The following is a 14,721-nucleotide window of genomic DNA, read 5'->3' on the forward strand; positions in this document are numbered from 1 at the left end:
TTATTGTAGTCCTTCTGCTTAGTCAGAATGGACATGTCCTAAATCATAAAGTTCATAATGATCTCTTATAATAACTAAAAATGATCTAATCAATGATGATTAGTCAATAATCAATCATTTCTGTCACAACAGGTGGCACCATTGGTGGTTACCAGGCAGGGTAACTGAGTGATTGGGAGTTGCACCCTCGGCTGGGAGTCGAGCACCGGGTGGCCGCGCATAACTGTGGGCCGACGAGCACACAGTTCGCAGACAACCAGTGAGAGTGAAGGTCGCACTCTGTTTCAGTGTTTGTTGTATGAGAGAGCGTGGATCTTATTTACTTTTTTATTATCTTATTTACTTTACTTTTTTACATTTTATGTTATTTTATTCTATTTTTTTAATGTGATTAATTTCTTTTAAATCTATTGTTTTTACATTTTTCTGTATATTCTTTTCATTTGTAAAGCACTTTGAATGACTGTTGTGTATGAAAGGTGCTATATAAATAAACTTGCCTTGCCTTGCCTTGCCTAAGTAAAATTATTACAGCCTAGATAAAAAGTCAGAACCAGAAGGTAACATAGACTTGGGAGCATTCTGAGACATTGGCATCCATCCACTGGACTGTCAACAAACTTGAGTGACCACGAGCAATGACAGGATGACAGCACCAGCGCCCCAGTCTACCATAAAACCCTTCGTCTAAGAACCCCTGGATCTACACCTTTATCTAAGGGGGGATATTAATTATCAAACGCTAAACTAAATAAGTGGGTTTTCAACCTAGACTTAAAGATTGTGACTGTGTCAGAGTCCCGGACGCATTTTGGATGGTTGTTCCAAAGCTGGGGGGCCTTATAAGAAAAGGCTCTTCCCCCTGCTGTTACCTTATTAATTTGTGGAACTAATAAAAGACCAGCACCCTGTGATCTTAGTGGACGTGAGGGTTCATAATAGGAAATAAGTTCCTGCAGGTATTCAGGAGCAAGCACGTGCAGTGCTTTATAAGTTAAAAGAATTTTAAATTCAATACGGAATTTAACTGGGAGCCAACGCAAGACTAATAGGACTGGTCTGATATGCTGAAATTTTCTAGTTCTGGTCAGAACTCTGGCTGCGGCATTTTGAACTATTTGAAGTTTATTTAGATTCCTATTTGAACATCCTGACAGTAGTGAGTTACAGTAGTCTAATCTGGAGCTAACAAAGGCGTGCACCAATTTTTCTGCATCATCCTGTGATAATGCATTTCTTAATTTGGCAATGTTGCGGAGATGTAGAAAAGCTATCCTAGTAGTATTATCTATGTATTTATCAAATGATAGGTCGGAGTCGAATATGACGCCTAGGTTTTTGGCTACTGAGCCAGGTGTAATGGGATAGTCTGCGAGATTAAGCATTAGATTAGGAGGAGAACTTCTGTTTTGTCCTCATTAAGTTGGAGGAAGTTTAGAGGCCTCAATTTTTCCTAAACTGAGCTTGTCATCATGTGGGAGTAGCGTTTCAGGCAAGCCTGCTGGTTCTCGTTTCCGAGAGTAAATATGCACTATTTACTGAAATTCGTACTATTTTATTATTCAGAACATTCCTCTATTGTTAGAATTAATATTAGTTATACATTTTTATATATTAGATATTATATTTTTATAAATTATATATATATTAGACTTGCCTTTATTTAAAAATTCTGTATATTTACATATTTCAGTATAAGAATGTCTAGAAATCCAGTTTGCAATCTGCAATCTAGAAATAAACTGTACCAAAATCATACCATTGCAAGCACTGTTTTTATTATACAATAAAAAAAGAACAATAATAAAATGACAATTCTGGCGTCCACATCTGAAGCTGTGGAATTGATGTGGACGGTGCTCACGGTTTGAGGGCGGGCAGTTTGAGGGCGGGCAGTTTGGTGCTAGGCGACAGGGCCGGGAGGGGCGGAGAAAGGCCTTGGCCACGAAGCTTCAGCCTCTCGATCTTGGGTCGCCGTAACTGGATCTTCTGCTCGGTCTTGTCCTCCGAGGTCAGCTGCGTAACTGCCCTCTCTGCCATTGCTGTGGTCACAGGGTGACAACGAATCAAAAAGTAAGATACTGGAAGGGGGGAGTTTTTATATAAGCAGCCTTTGACTGTTACGCTGCTAATAATACAGCCATATAAATAGCACCTTCCAGTGTTGAAAAGACATCCTTGAATTATGCCGCTAATACAAAGTATGAGAAAGTCTTAGTATGTGTAGGATGAGAGAAATGTTAGTTGTAAGAACTACATTGGTCATAACAAAACAGCTGTCTGCCCCCATTTTTTTCCACTTACTCTTGTGGTGGGTGGAGCTCTTGGACAAGGTCCCTCTGGCTTGAGTCTGGATGGCACGCGTTTGCTTCTTGACGTGATCCTGGGCCAACCGCTGCTCATTGATCTCCCTGATCAGCAAGAAGTTCTCCTGCGTGGCGAGCAAAAGCAGACGGTCACTCCTACTCAGACACAGACTACCACGTGCAGTAACTAAAATACGTCTTAGAAAGTCGTTGGAGATCATCCCATTTAAGAAACAGGACTGGGAAGCCAACACTAAAGGAGAAGTCGGCGCTACCTCCGCGAGCTTGTCATAGCGTGATTTGTGCTTTTGTTCATTTTCAGCCAGCTTCCTGGTCAGGGATGCCACCTTCTTCTCGAGATAATCCCTCTGCCTGCGGAACTCAGACTGGACGTCTGCACTGACTTTCTCCTCCTGGCACTGTAAACAAAAACCAGACATGAATGGTCTGAGCTGTGTGTGTGTGTGTGTGTGTGTGTGTGTGTGTGTGTGTGTGTGTGTGTGTGTGTGTGTGTGTGTGTGTGTGTGTGTGTGTGTGTGTGTTGTGTGTTCATCTCACCACATCAGATCCTTGAACATGATGTTCATACAGCTTGCGGACAGTTTCCTTTAACTTCTTTGGTTCTTGTAATACCCTAATGCAGTTAATGATGTCCGTCTTTATCCTGCAGCCCAGGGTCTCGCCGTTCTTGACCTGGGAAATCAAAGCTATTATAGGCAGGGTTTGGTCTGCATGTGTGTGTGTGTGTGTGTGTGTGTGTGTGTGGTGGGGGGAATTGTAAAGTACTTTCTTGCATAAATTACGTATCACATCAATAAAAATAACAAAGGCAAGTCTATAAGTCTGAATTAGGAAATTAACATGGAAACAAGGCCAAACACAGAAACAGAAGCACCACTCTAACTTATTGCCCTAGGTTACCCACACACACACACACACACACACACATATACACACACACATACACACACATGCACACACATATACACACATACACACACACACACACACACACACACACACACACACACACACAAACACAAGCACACACACACACACATCCAGTATGGTCCAAATTAAGCCTGCAAAACATTTTTACAGCATGCAAGAGTCCCAAGCAAGATGAATGCAGGTGTGTGGCACCGGACACCTGGGTTTAACTGCGGTGTGACATCCTGGGAGGCGTGGCAGCACTCCCCCTGGGAGGCGTGGCTACACTCCCCCTGGGAGGCCTGGCTACACTCACCTTCTGCCTCTCTGTGTTCAATTCCTTTTCTTTGGCTTTCAGTATCCGCTTGAGTTCATCATTGCTCACATGTAGCTGGATGTTCTGCAACTTGTACTGCTTCAACGCAGCCGTCATCTAACAAAAACACCAAAAACAGCCTCATTAACACTTACTACTCATTAATACACCACGTCCCTCATTAACACTTACTACTCATTAATACACCACGTCCCTCATTAACACTTACTACTCATTAATACACCACGTCCCTCATTAACACTTACTACTCATTAATACACCACGTCCCTCATTAACACTTACTACTCATTAATACACCACGTCCCTCATTAACACTTACTACTCATTAATACACCACGTCCCTCATTAACACTTACTACTCATTAATACACCACGTCTGCTATATTCAAATACTATGTGTAAATTTTTGCATAAATGCATGTTAATTATTTTCTGGTTCTGTGGAAGTCATATACTGTAATGGTTTCCAATAAGGTGTCTGAAGTAAGGGTGCTTGAAGATTCTCTCAAAAAGAGAATTACTTTAATTAAATGACGTTAATTAAATGCAGTGACTCTCACAGAGACCTGGACAAGATCCATTCAGTTTGTGTATAATGAAACACAGTTCCTACCTCCCGGATCTTTTTCTCCGTCTCTTTGAGGTAAATCTCTCTCGGCTCGATTTGGGTCTTCAGATGTTTAAGGTTTTCATCCAGTTCAATCTTAGTCTTCTCCAGGTCCTGGTACTTCCATTCCAAGTCCTGAATGTGTGTTTCCTGCAGGGAACAGAACCCCCTCTCATCTACTGCCCAATACAGTACACAGCTCACTTCTGAATATCTTGTGGTTAGCTTAATAAAAGACACCACATTAGTAAACCACATTTTTGTAATGCATGTACAATATGTGCTTTTTATCCTCAAAATAAATATGCCACTGATTTACATCAATAAAACTAGATTTGCATTTCCTGAAGGAAATGCTAGAGGGTTTGAAAGATGATGCCAACGGTCACATTCTTGAAATCTTAAATCTTAAACCTGGGTTACTAAAAAATCTATTGATATGTTTTATATCTAAATTCTGTGATACTATCAATAACTTTCCTCTGTATACTCCGTGCGAGCTTAAATGCAACGAAATTTCATTCTGTGTACACCTGTGTACAATGAATGACAATAAAGATTGTCTAAGTCTAAGTGCGGTGTATGTATGTGTGTGTCTGTGTGTATGTGGAGTTTGTATGAGAGGTGTGTGTGTGTGTGTGTCTGTGAGAGACGTATGTATGTATGTGTGGAGTGGGTATGAGAGAGGTGTGTGTGTGTGTGTGTGTGTGTGTGTGTGTGTGTGTGTGTGTGTGTGTGTGTGTGTGTGTGTGTGTGTGTGTGTGTGTGTGTGTGTATGTATGCGTGTGTGTGTGTGTGGTGCCTGAACGAGCACAGAGGCAAATTGTGAAAAACCCAATTCTGATTTCGAGAAAGTTACAAAGCCAATCGACTATAAAAATCACAGCACAGGTCTCGGAGCCAAGACCTTCGGAGGTCTGTTCGTTAAGCGCTTCCGGCTGTATTAATTGCTTTTCAAGCCCTCTAGTAACAGCCAGGTCCTCAACAAATAATGGCAAACAGTTGTGGTGCACACTAAAATGTCAGTAGCTTTGCTGGCCTTGTGGTGCCTGCACGACCCCCCACCTTGTCCTGGATGATCATGTCCTTCTCCTGGATCTCCGACTTCAGGGCCACGATGTCCTTGTCCCGTGACTGGACATCCTCCTGCAGCTTCTGCTTATACTCCATTAGTTGACTGATCTCCAGGTTCTTGTTCTTGATTTTGTTCTCCAGGTCAATAATCTGCACCATTCACATCAACAGAGAGACACAGAGGCACGTCAAGCCGTGGCTCACGCAAAGAAAGGCCAGAAATTCCCCCCGGCCTTTAAAACAAAAACGAGTGGGGATGCGTGATGGAAACAATATACGAGCGCAGGGTTGTGAAAGACGCCACCAACCTTGACCTTTCTGTATGCCGCCGTGTCCACGAGATAGTAGTGCTTCTCTTCCTCCTCGCGCAGCCTGCACTCGTACTGGGCGCGCATTTCCTCCAGCTCAAAGTTGCTTTCCGCCTCCATTTGATTTTTAGTCTCCTCAAACTCGCGCTCCTGCTGCTGCAACTTGTCACGGCACTGGGGAGAAGAGAGAAACACCCTGCTGGTACCATGGCACAAACTAAGCAGTCGGCAGTCAAGGGACCCTCCAAGTGTTACACATTTTCCTAAGGGTCTGTTCTTCTTGGAGACCTTGATCTTGAATGATCACATGACAGTACTAAACTCCGAAGTAAACATACATGCTGGACGAACCTTTCGGGACCCTCAGTGTATACGATAGTTGGATTTGTAGCCCAATGAGGGCTCTATATACCAAAGCAAACACAACCAAAGTGTATATTGTCTCTGCTGCTAATTGCTCTACGGACCACTCAGCAGAACACTTGGGGCAAAGCGGAAACACTCACTCATTACCAACACAGACTTGAAAGCACTCCTGCACAGTACAATACATTACCCAGAGCTCTCTATTCAACTAAAACCACTTAGACTAACAGATGTTTATTTTCAACACTGACACAATGTGGCACACATCTCCAAAATAAATATTACAGCGTAGCATCACCTTCATGTAGTGACTTGGACATTTTTTTCAACATTACTTAATCACATTTAAAATAGTTTTATTAGATGCAGCACAATATAACAAAAAAGATGCCTTAATTGTCAAATTTGATCAAGCCAGTCCAAATATATTCACATTTAAATTTTTTAAATGCAATTAACCTAAAACAAAAGGAAATCTTGTGATCAAGAAATGTGCTCTAGTTTCAGCACGTAGCTAGTATTTCTTTTCCGTGATCATGGTTCATCGGACCAACACGTTGTCTTGGGACCCTTAAAAAACTACCTTAAACTGTACAGACTGGGATTAAACTTCAGGAAACAATAAACAAGAATATAATGTAACCGTCCACGTATCTATTAATATCTTTTGAACAGCCCAACGATGTTTTTGAACGGTCCAAACGCGAAGTAAACGGGATGAGAGAAAGCGCTCATTCAATTGCCATACTGTATTACCAAAACTGTGGGAAGAAGCTCCTACAAACCGATGAAAACAGCGATTTATTACAGCGCGCTTGATCACCGACCGCTTAGACAGCGAGCGGAGGAAAATGGCCGCGGCTCAATCATCATCATGCGGGGAAATCCAAGTAACTACTTCATGTGATACATTATTACATTACAGATGTCACATATCCGATTACAATAACACACCCAGCAGAGCTGCAAGCCAAACACGGAGTCTGAACGTTTTCGCAACTAGGTGGACGGTTCAAGAAAACGTGAGACGGGCAGGGTTGCCAGGTCCTACAAAAATATCCCGCCCTCCAGCAGCCTAAACTAGCCCAAAGCCAAAAGTTGTTGACGGCTGGGTGGCGAGTGTTTAAAATGGGGACAAATTAAGTATTATATCGCGATCGATTCTTTGTGTTGACTTGTAACTCCCGCGGTGGCCCAACTCAAAAGTAGCCCAAAAAACCGCACCCCGCGACCCCAGAATTTTTGGCGTGAAAACCGCGAACCTGGCAACTATAGAGACGGGAGACGGACGTGGCCGTGCGGCCGAGCCGTCGGCACCACAGCGCCCTCACCTGGTCCAACTCGTGCGTCGTCTCCTCCAGCTCGGCCTCGAACATCTGCTGCATCTCCTCCAGGGCTCGGTGCTTGCTGGCCTCCAGCTGCTGCAGCTCCTTCTCGTAGGTCTGAGACCTCACCAGCACATCCCGGAACATTGTCTTGTAGTCCATAATCAACTTAAGGTTGTTTGTTCTGAATGAACAATATCAATGAACAATATCAATGATCAATATCAATGAACAATATCAATGATCGATGTTCTTACACACGTTATGGCGCGTATATGAGTCATCTGACTAGCTAGCGAACTTATATAGGTTAATCAGTTTACAGTTACCAAGGCGATAGTTACCCTAACAACGACCTCACAAATACTCGCGTGGAATCTCTACGTAATCCCTCGTTTATCACGTGAGAGACGTTCCAATTACAACTGCTAGTTAGAGTGTGAGTTAGAGTGTGTGCAGGCATGAAAAATGATCAAAACTCTCCTGGATAAACTGCTGTAAAATCCTTAGGCCTTCATGTAGAAGCTCCATTTAAATTTTTAATGGGAGAGAATCTTGTCCTTTCTGGCACGCCGGGATATCTAATCATTTGATCAATTCGTTTTAGAGTTATGAGCATTTGTTTGGCACTAGGCACAGAAAACTGCCCCATTAGCTCCCATGTTAATTTATCAAAATCCGAATTGCCTTTTTCACAATTTACCTCTGTGTTTAACTCGTCATAAATCAGTCATTTTTGGGTCAAACCACACACAATTACATGAAAATCATCAGCAAGCGGACCTCTCTCATACAATCTCTTCGGTTAAGCGATAAGTTAAATATGTCCCGAACTACGACCGTTTGTTCGGAGGGTGCAAATCACATTAAACAAGCCTTCTTCACTCAGAATAGCAGAGATTAGTTAGAGCAGAGGTGCCCAAGCTTTTGTTAACCAAGATCTACATTTGAAGTTGATGGCATGCCGAGATCTACCAAGTCAAACACAAGGGCCGGGCAATTAAACAAGGAACCCCAATCACAGTTCAAATGTAGTTGTTTTTTTATTTGCACAGGTGGAGAATAAGCAGTAAATCCAACAAATGAGGAAATGATCAATGCATCAAAAATAGGTTGTGAAAACAGAACAAGAATCTCACAAGAACTTCACACCATCTTTATCTTAGCCACATACACGCCAAAACTACAGAAAATAGCAGTCAAAAACTCCATAAAAGGCTGGTCAGTCAAAAAACCCAAATCTAAATAAAAAACAAGTAATTCCAAGATTAACACACACACACACACACACACACACACACACACACACACACACACACACACACACACACACACACACACACACACACACACACACACACACACACACACACACACACACACACACACACACACCAGGGTTGCCAACTTTTTAAGATCACTTGGAGTGAGATTTGATCTTTTGGGTGGGTGGGTAAAATGGAGACACAAATTAAGTATTATATCGCGATCGATAGTTTGCCAGTGGTTGGCGAACTAGTAACTCATTGTATCATAGATATGGATCAGAGGTAAATAAACTAGATTTTTTTCAGCGTGAGAAATCGGATGTGTGTCAAATGCGTGTGTCTCACGCTCAATGCGTGAGAGTTGGCAACCCTACACACACATACACACAATAACTCTAGAAAATATAACTTCAAAGCAGGAAGGAGGAGAAGATAAGTCCAATATTTATTGGCCTCCACAAATGCTTCTTTGAAAACTCTTTAAAACATTTCTTTCGCTTTGCCAGAACTCGGCTCACACGGTAAGACTCTACCGTGGCAGTTTTACTCCTATGACCAGGTGTCGTGAACACTGCCTGCTTTGCTGCCAGCTGTCTCCTCACTCCATTTACCTTCTCAGTTCGTACAGCTGATTTCACCGGGAAATCGTTAGTATACCTCTTGTGAACTGTGAGAAAATGTTGTTCCAAATTCCCTTTCTTCGGTATGGCCACAGTAGCATTACAGATCAGACATACCGACTTTGAATAAGTAAAAAAGTAGTAATTTTCCCACTCGGGATGAAAGTGATAATTTTTAGCTTTTTTGGCTTCTGCCATTATCTCTTCGGCTGCCACCATTCTGGTTTCTTCGTGTTCGCGCTTTAGAGTCCCTGGTTACAACCTAGCAACCGTGGCAAACCATACCCAGCATTCATCAGAAAAGCAGAAAAGGTTGTGTAAATAATTAATTTTTGTATCTTATTATTATGAAAATAGATACTGGCCTCTCATGAACGATGGTTTGATTAGTGTTTTTTTTTTTTTGTCAGAGCCTTAAATACATTGGCCAGGACGATCCCCGACCCCGAAATGGCGGAGATGCTCCGCGAGGGGGCAATACGGATATGGAGGGAGCGACACCCTCCTCCTGCGTACATCGAATCCTGGCAGTGGGGTCAGCCTCTGAAGGCTGTATACATGTAACTGCTCTTTAACAAATTGTTAAATAGCCTGAGACTCCAAATCATAAAACATCCTCATCTGATCTGTACAAAATATTTCAACTAGCTTGTGCAAATGTCTTCAGTGATAACACCTGCTTGGCCCCATCAGCCAAACTTACCACCAAAACTGCGTCCATCGCTGTAGTCGTCATATCCTCCAAAGCCGCCGCCCCCACCCTGGTGGCCATAACCAGAACCTCCACCAAATCCTCCACGTCCACCACCATAACCTGGTCCACCACCATAGTTCCCACCTGAGGACATACAAAGGAATGTGTCGGTTTTAAACTTATTTGCCCAGTTTCCGAGACTTGGACATGAAAGGCTTAAATCAGTCCACTTTTCTCAATAAAGATGGACACATCAACATGACCCCAGTACTCCCTTGTGAAAATAAATGCCCTTACCATCTCCTCCAAACCCATTGTAGCCATCACCTCCATAGCTTCTGCTGCCTCCGTAGCCTCCTGTACAAAGCAGTATAGTGTTGGTTGCGTTCTTTCTGTCTGAGGAATGCAGACGTAGGGGTGGGAAACTTGCTTTCCTACCTCTTCCAAAGTGAGACTGTATCACTATCGGCTGCAGACATGCACTCTGCTTTAATGGTAGAAGAAGAGCTCCCGTCCCCATCTGCAAACATTTCTGCAGTCATATGTGACCACAGTTACCTGCCCACCTGCTTTGGTGGTCTTGTGGACAATGCCCTGGTCTACATTTCAGGGTTTGTTGTCTGAAAAATTCTGAAAAAACTGTCCTGTGAGGTGTGCCGTGCAAGCCTTGTCAAAGCTGCTGTACCCTCATCCTTTGACCAGAGCTACCACCTGCTTCAACTTAAAAACAATGGTGGTCTGATGATCCCCTCAGATGGAACAGTGAAGGTGGTCAGAGCAGCAGAGCGTGTGATACGCCAAAAATCAACAGGTGTCAGTGTGTCCTTTGTCAACCAGTTCGTTCGGGCTGAGATTGGTTCTGAAGATGTGTTTTTACTCGGGGAGCACATTGCCGAAACCCAATTCGAAATCGAGAACCATAATTTCATGCTCCTGTCATTTGTTGTCTCTGTATTTCACAATTTAAGGCTGCACCACATCGCAAAATTAACTACCCTGGAGATACAGAGTGCCAGCACATGCAAGAAATTGTGCAAAACAGTTATTTTTTCAAATAATGTATCATGAATGGAATGTTCTTGGGGAGGGGCTTATAGAATATAATGGGGTGTAACTAGGCAGAGGGGGGACGAGCCTGGGAGAGCAGGCTCGTAATGTATGTGATGACGGGATCTATGTGACTTTGCAGTCACCGATCTTTAAACTCTGATTAAGAGGACTCAATTTAATACTGTTTTATTTCTTTCCATGAACGCAGGTTGTAAATATGTATATAGCTGTAGGTGTCTCAAATAAATGTGCAAAGGAAAATTGCACAGTAGGGGGCGAGAACGAGTCCAGAGATAGTTTGTGAGGTAGAAATCAGCTCAGCTGTTCCAGAGTCTGATGCACAGTCTATCAGAGCTACAATCCCGGCAGCAGACTCATCTGGATTCTCCATGAAATCAAACATTTTGATGGTGATCCCACATTCTGGACTGAAATATTGAACAGCGAGGGGAAACATCTTCCTGTTGCTTTTATTTGATGCATCTGTGTGTAATGAGAATGGTCAGGATTTATCTGATGTTAGGGCCTTCACAACGTCACTCACTGCCTTTGGAGCAAGGACATCTTTAACCACTGCCTCTGCCTTTGTTCTCCCTAAATTTTGAATCTGAAAGAATATTTTGAAAGAATATTTTGATGTAGTTTATGTGCACAGTCAGCACTGTTGTAACTGAGGTTGTGACTGTGTGGTGCTGCGGTAACCTGGAGAGAATGAGTGAGATGACAAATTCTTAATTAAATTGAATCAGATCATTCAAACAGTTAAACAGAGGTTTAGATTTAATCTATTGACATGATTTGTTCTTTCAATAGTAGTTTCAATAGGAAACTGAATCAGTAATAACAATGATCTGTACCATATCAGTGTCAATATTTTACAAACCTTTCAATTTGCCTTAAATTCATCTTAATTTCCCTTAAATGATGCTATACAGTCATCAATGTGCCTCTTCCCACTCACATTTGCATCTCTACATAAGCTTTCGTTTCTGGGGACATGGTGGAGTGTGTAGCAGAAGACATTTTTTTGTGGGACGGGTGTGTGGCGTGACGTCTGTTGCTAGGAAACGGTGATGGCACCACCACCACGGAGGATCCACCACCATTTTGCTGGCCTTAGTATTTCCTGTTTTTTTCTTTTATGCTGAATTGTTACATTTATTGGTGATGTGTGTGTGACAGAGATGAGTATTGGACACTTGAAAATACTCTTTTGGGCCGACGCCAGTCACCATGCCAATGACAACAATTTACACAGAAGAACAATTTAGACCTGTAAGGGATAATGTCCATTTTGGTGTAGGCATATCTGGTTAGGCAGGAGGTGGCTGGCCCAGGATGGATCTCTGGAAAAGGCTTGTCTCTCCTCATCTGTGTTCCTCGAGAAAATAAAACAGGGAAAATTAGCTCTGTATAAGGACATACACAGGACAGATTAGATTATAAACATTTCTGGAGTGTGGCAGCAACTCCGGCATTAAGTCAGGTATTCATCAGTGGCCCTGTGCCTGCAGGGGGCTGCAATATGTTCTCAAGGCTACTGGCATTAAATGTTTGGCTGCAGAAAACCTGCAGGTCAAATGAACTGAACTTCATTGACAACTTCAATCTGTTTTTTGGGAAGAGAGAATTCTTCAATCGAGATGGACTGCAAACTAACAAGAGGGGTGTCAATCTCCTGTCAGAAAACTTTATTTTCTCTCTGTGTAACTTCTCTGTTTCAACTGGTGAAGAAATGTCAGCGTTAACACCCAAGGACACCGTCGCCACTACAGAGACACAACATCCTCCCCCCACAGAGGATGCGGAGTAATTAGATGGGAGCCATGTGCTGTATCAGCTGCCAGAAACACCACAACCGAATAGACAATCCACACCATCCTCCATCTCATCATCACCTCACCTGAACTTCCCAGAAACCATGGAGAAGCTTGTATCTGTAGGGACAAGACTGACACTTTCACTGTCAGCGAGTCCTCAGGTACAGCGGCAAATCACTTCAACTTCTCCCCCACAGTCCTTAATAAACAAATCTCCCCCACAACCTCAAAGTAAAAAACAAGCTCATAATCCACCAAATAGACAGCTCCGCTCGCGAGCTCATCACCAGCAGGAGCTCCACCCACCCTCCACCACCGTAAAGGAAAATTTACATCTTTTGGGTCCGTGCTGCTACAGTGTTGATATCAGCGGTACATATTTTCAAAACAAGCATGGACCCTGTGTCCCAATTATCTCTCCCATTCCAGTTCTGATCAGAAGCAGAAAGAACAAGGAGTTTAGGTCAGATACTGTGAATACATCCAACCTACAGTATGTTGGAAGTATCTCAGTCTCTGAAACAAAATGTACAGGTTATTAAGTTAGCTCTACTAAATGTCAGATCTATTACAAACAAGTCTTATCTAATTAATGATTTAACTACATCTTATGGGCTTGATTTCATGCTTTTAACAGAGACATGGTTAAATTCATATAGTGCTGATATTGTGCTAACTGAGTCGGCTCCACCAAACTTTAACTTTTTAAATGTTTCTCACAATGGCAAGAAAGGGGGAGGTGTAGCAATGCTGTTTAATGATACTTTCCAATGCAAACAGTTACCACTTGGCGATTTCACATCTTTTGAATATTTGAGTGCAATTTTAAAAGGGGTACAAAGAATATTACTAGTAACTGTCTACAGGCCTCCTGGGTACAATGCGAATTTTATTGATGATTTCACAGATATGTTATCTTTTATTTCTACTGAATTTGATCATTTTGTTATTGCTGGTGATTTTAACATTCATATTGATAATCACCATTGATAGTTATGCCAAAGAATTCTATGATGTACTTGAATCTTTTGAACTTTCTCAGCATGTGTCTGGAAGCACGCACTGCCATGGTCACACTTTGGATGTGGTTATCTCAAAGGGTCTTAACATTTCAGGCTGTATTAAGGATGTTGCATTGTCTGATCACTACTGTGTATTTTTTGAAATGTGGATTTCAATCCATAGCAATGCCAGGTAGGTTAGGTTAAAGAAAAGACAGATAAATGAAAGGACAGCTGCACTTTTTGTTACCAAAGTGTGCTCTGCACCTTGCCAACTATCAGGCTCTGTTGATACTCTGCTGGATAGTTTCAACTCAAAAACTGCCAGTATTTTGGATCAGATTGCACCAGTTAGAGTTAAAACCATGCAATGTAAGCAGAAAGCTCCATGGAGAAATGATCCTGCAGTTCAGCACCAAAAAAGAGAATGCAGAAAGGCTGAGCTCAGATGGCGTAAAACCAACCTTCACGTACAAAGATTTTCAAAGATAGGCTGCGTGATTACAATAAAATAATGTGCAAAGCTCGACAATCCTTCTTCTCTAGCATTATTAACAATAGCAAAGTGCTTTTCACTATGGTTGACAGACTAACAAACCCACCTACATATATGACCCCTGAGCTAGTTTCAATTGAGAGATGTAATGAGTTTGCAAAATTCTTTAATACTAAAATCCATAATATCAGACAAGCCATCTGTACGCCTACATCCACCAATGAGCCAATTTTCTCTCCAAAACCGGAGTTGTATAATCCAGGTTCAGAAAGTAAAAGTCCTCACCAGGATTTTGCTCAGGCTTCCTGGATTGTGTTGATTCCACTAATTTTACATGGATTGCACTAATTAAAAAAATCTATCAAGCTTGAGCAAAATCCTGGTGAGGATTTTTACTTTCTGAACCTGGATTATACAACTCTGTCCAAAACCACGCAAAATGTTCAACATGTCCCAGTTTAGTACTATTAACGAAGAAGGTTTAATTGATACAGTGAGTCATCTCAAATCATCCACTTG

The 14,721-nt window shown here is 42.2% G+C and overlaps 1 protein-coding gene across 2 annotated transcripts; it reads right to left on the reverse strand.

Moving 5' to 3' along the window:
- Positions 1 to 1,882: 1,882 nt before the first annotated feature.
- LOC143523509 (uncharacterized) lies at positions 1,883 to 7,697 on the reverse strand. Of its 2 annotated transcripts, none has more exons than XM_077018001.1 (8): positions 7,260 to 7,697; positions 5,563 to 5,736; positions 5,246 to 5,404; positions 4,187 to 4,330; positions 3,553 to 3,669; positions 2,865 to 2,999; positions 2,582 to 2,725; positions 1,883 to 2,431 (listed from the first exon to the last, which is right to left on the reverse strand). In XM_077018001.1, exons 1-8 carry the CDS (start codon positions 7,413 to 7,415, stop codon positions 2,192 to 2,194), a joined length of 1,269 nt encoding a protein of 422 aa, XP_076874116.1. In that variant the 5' UTR covers positions 7,416 to 7,697; the 3' UTR covers positions 1,883 to 2,191. The 2 variants fall into 2 exon arrangements, with proteins under 2 accessions (XP_076874116.1, XP_076874117.1); XM_077018002.1 differs by lacking the exon at positions 7,260 to 7,697 and adding an exon at positions 6,883 to 7,248.
- Between the last annotated feature and the right edge of the window lie 7,024 nt (positions 7,698 to 14,721).

The sequence above is a fragment of the Brachyhypopomus gauderio genome, chromosome 9 (genome assembly GCF_052324685.1).
Source record: "Brachyhypopomus gauderio isolate BG-103 chromosome 9, BGAUD_0.2, whole genome shotgun sequence".
In the NCBI taxonomy this organism is placed as follows: Eukaryota; Metazoa; Chordata; class Actinopteri; order Gymnotiformes; family Hypopomidae; genus Brachyhypopomus; species Brachyhypopomus gauderio.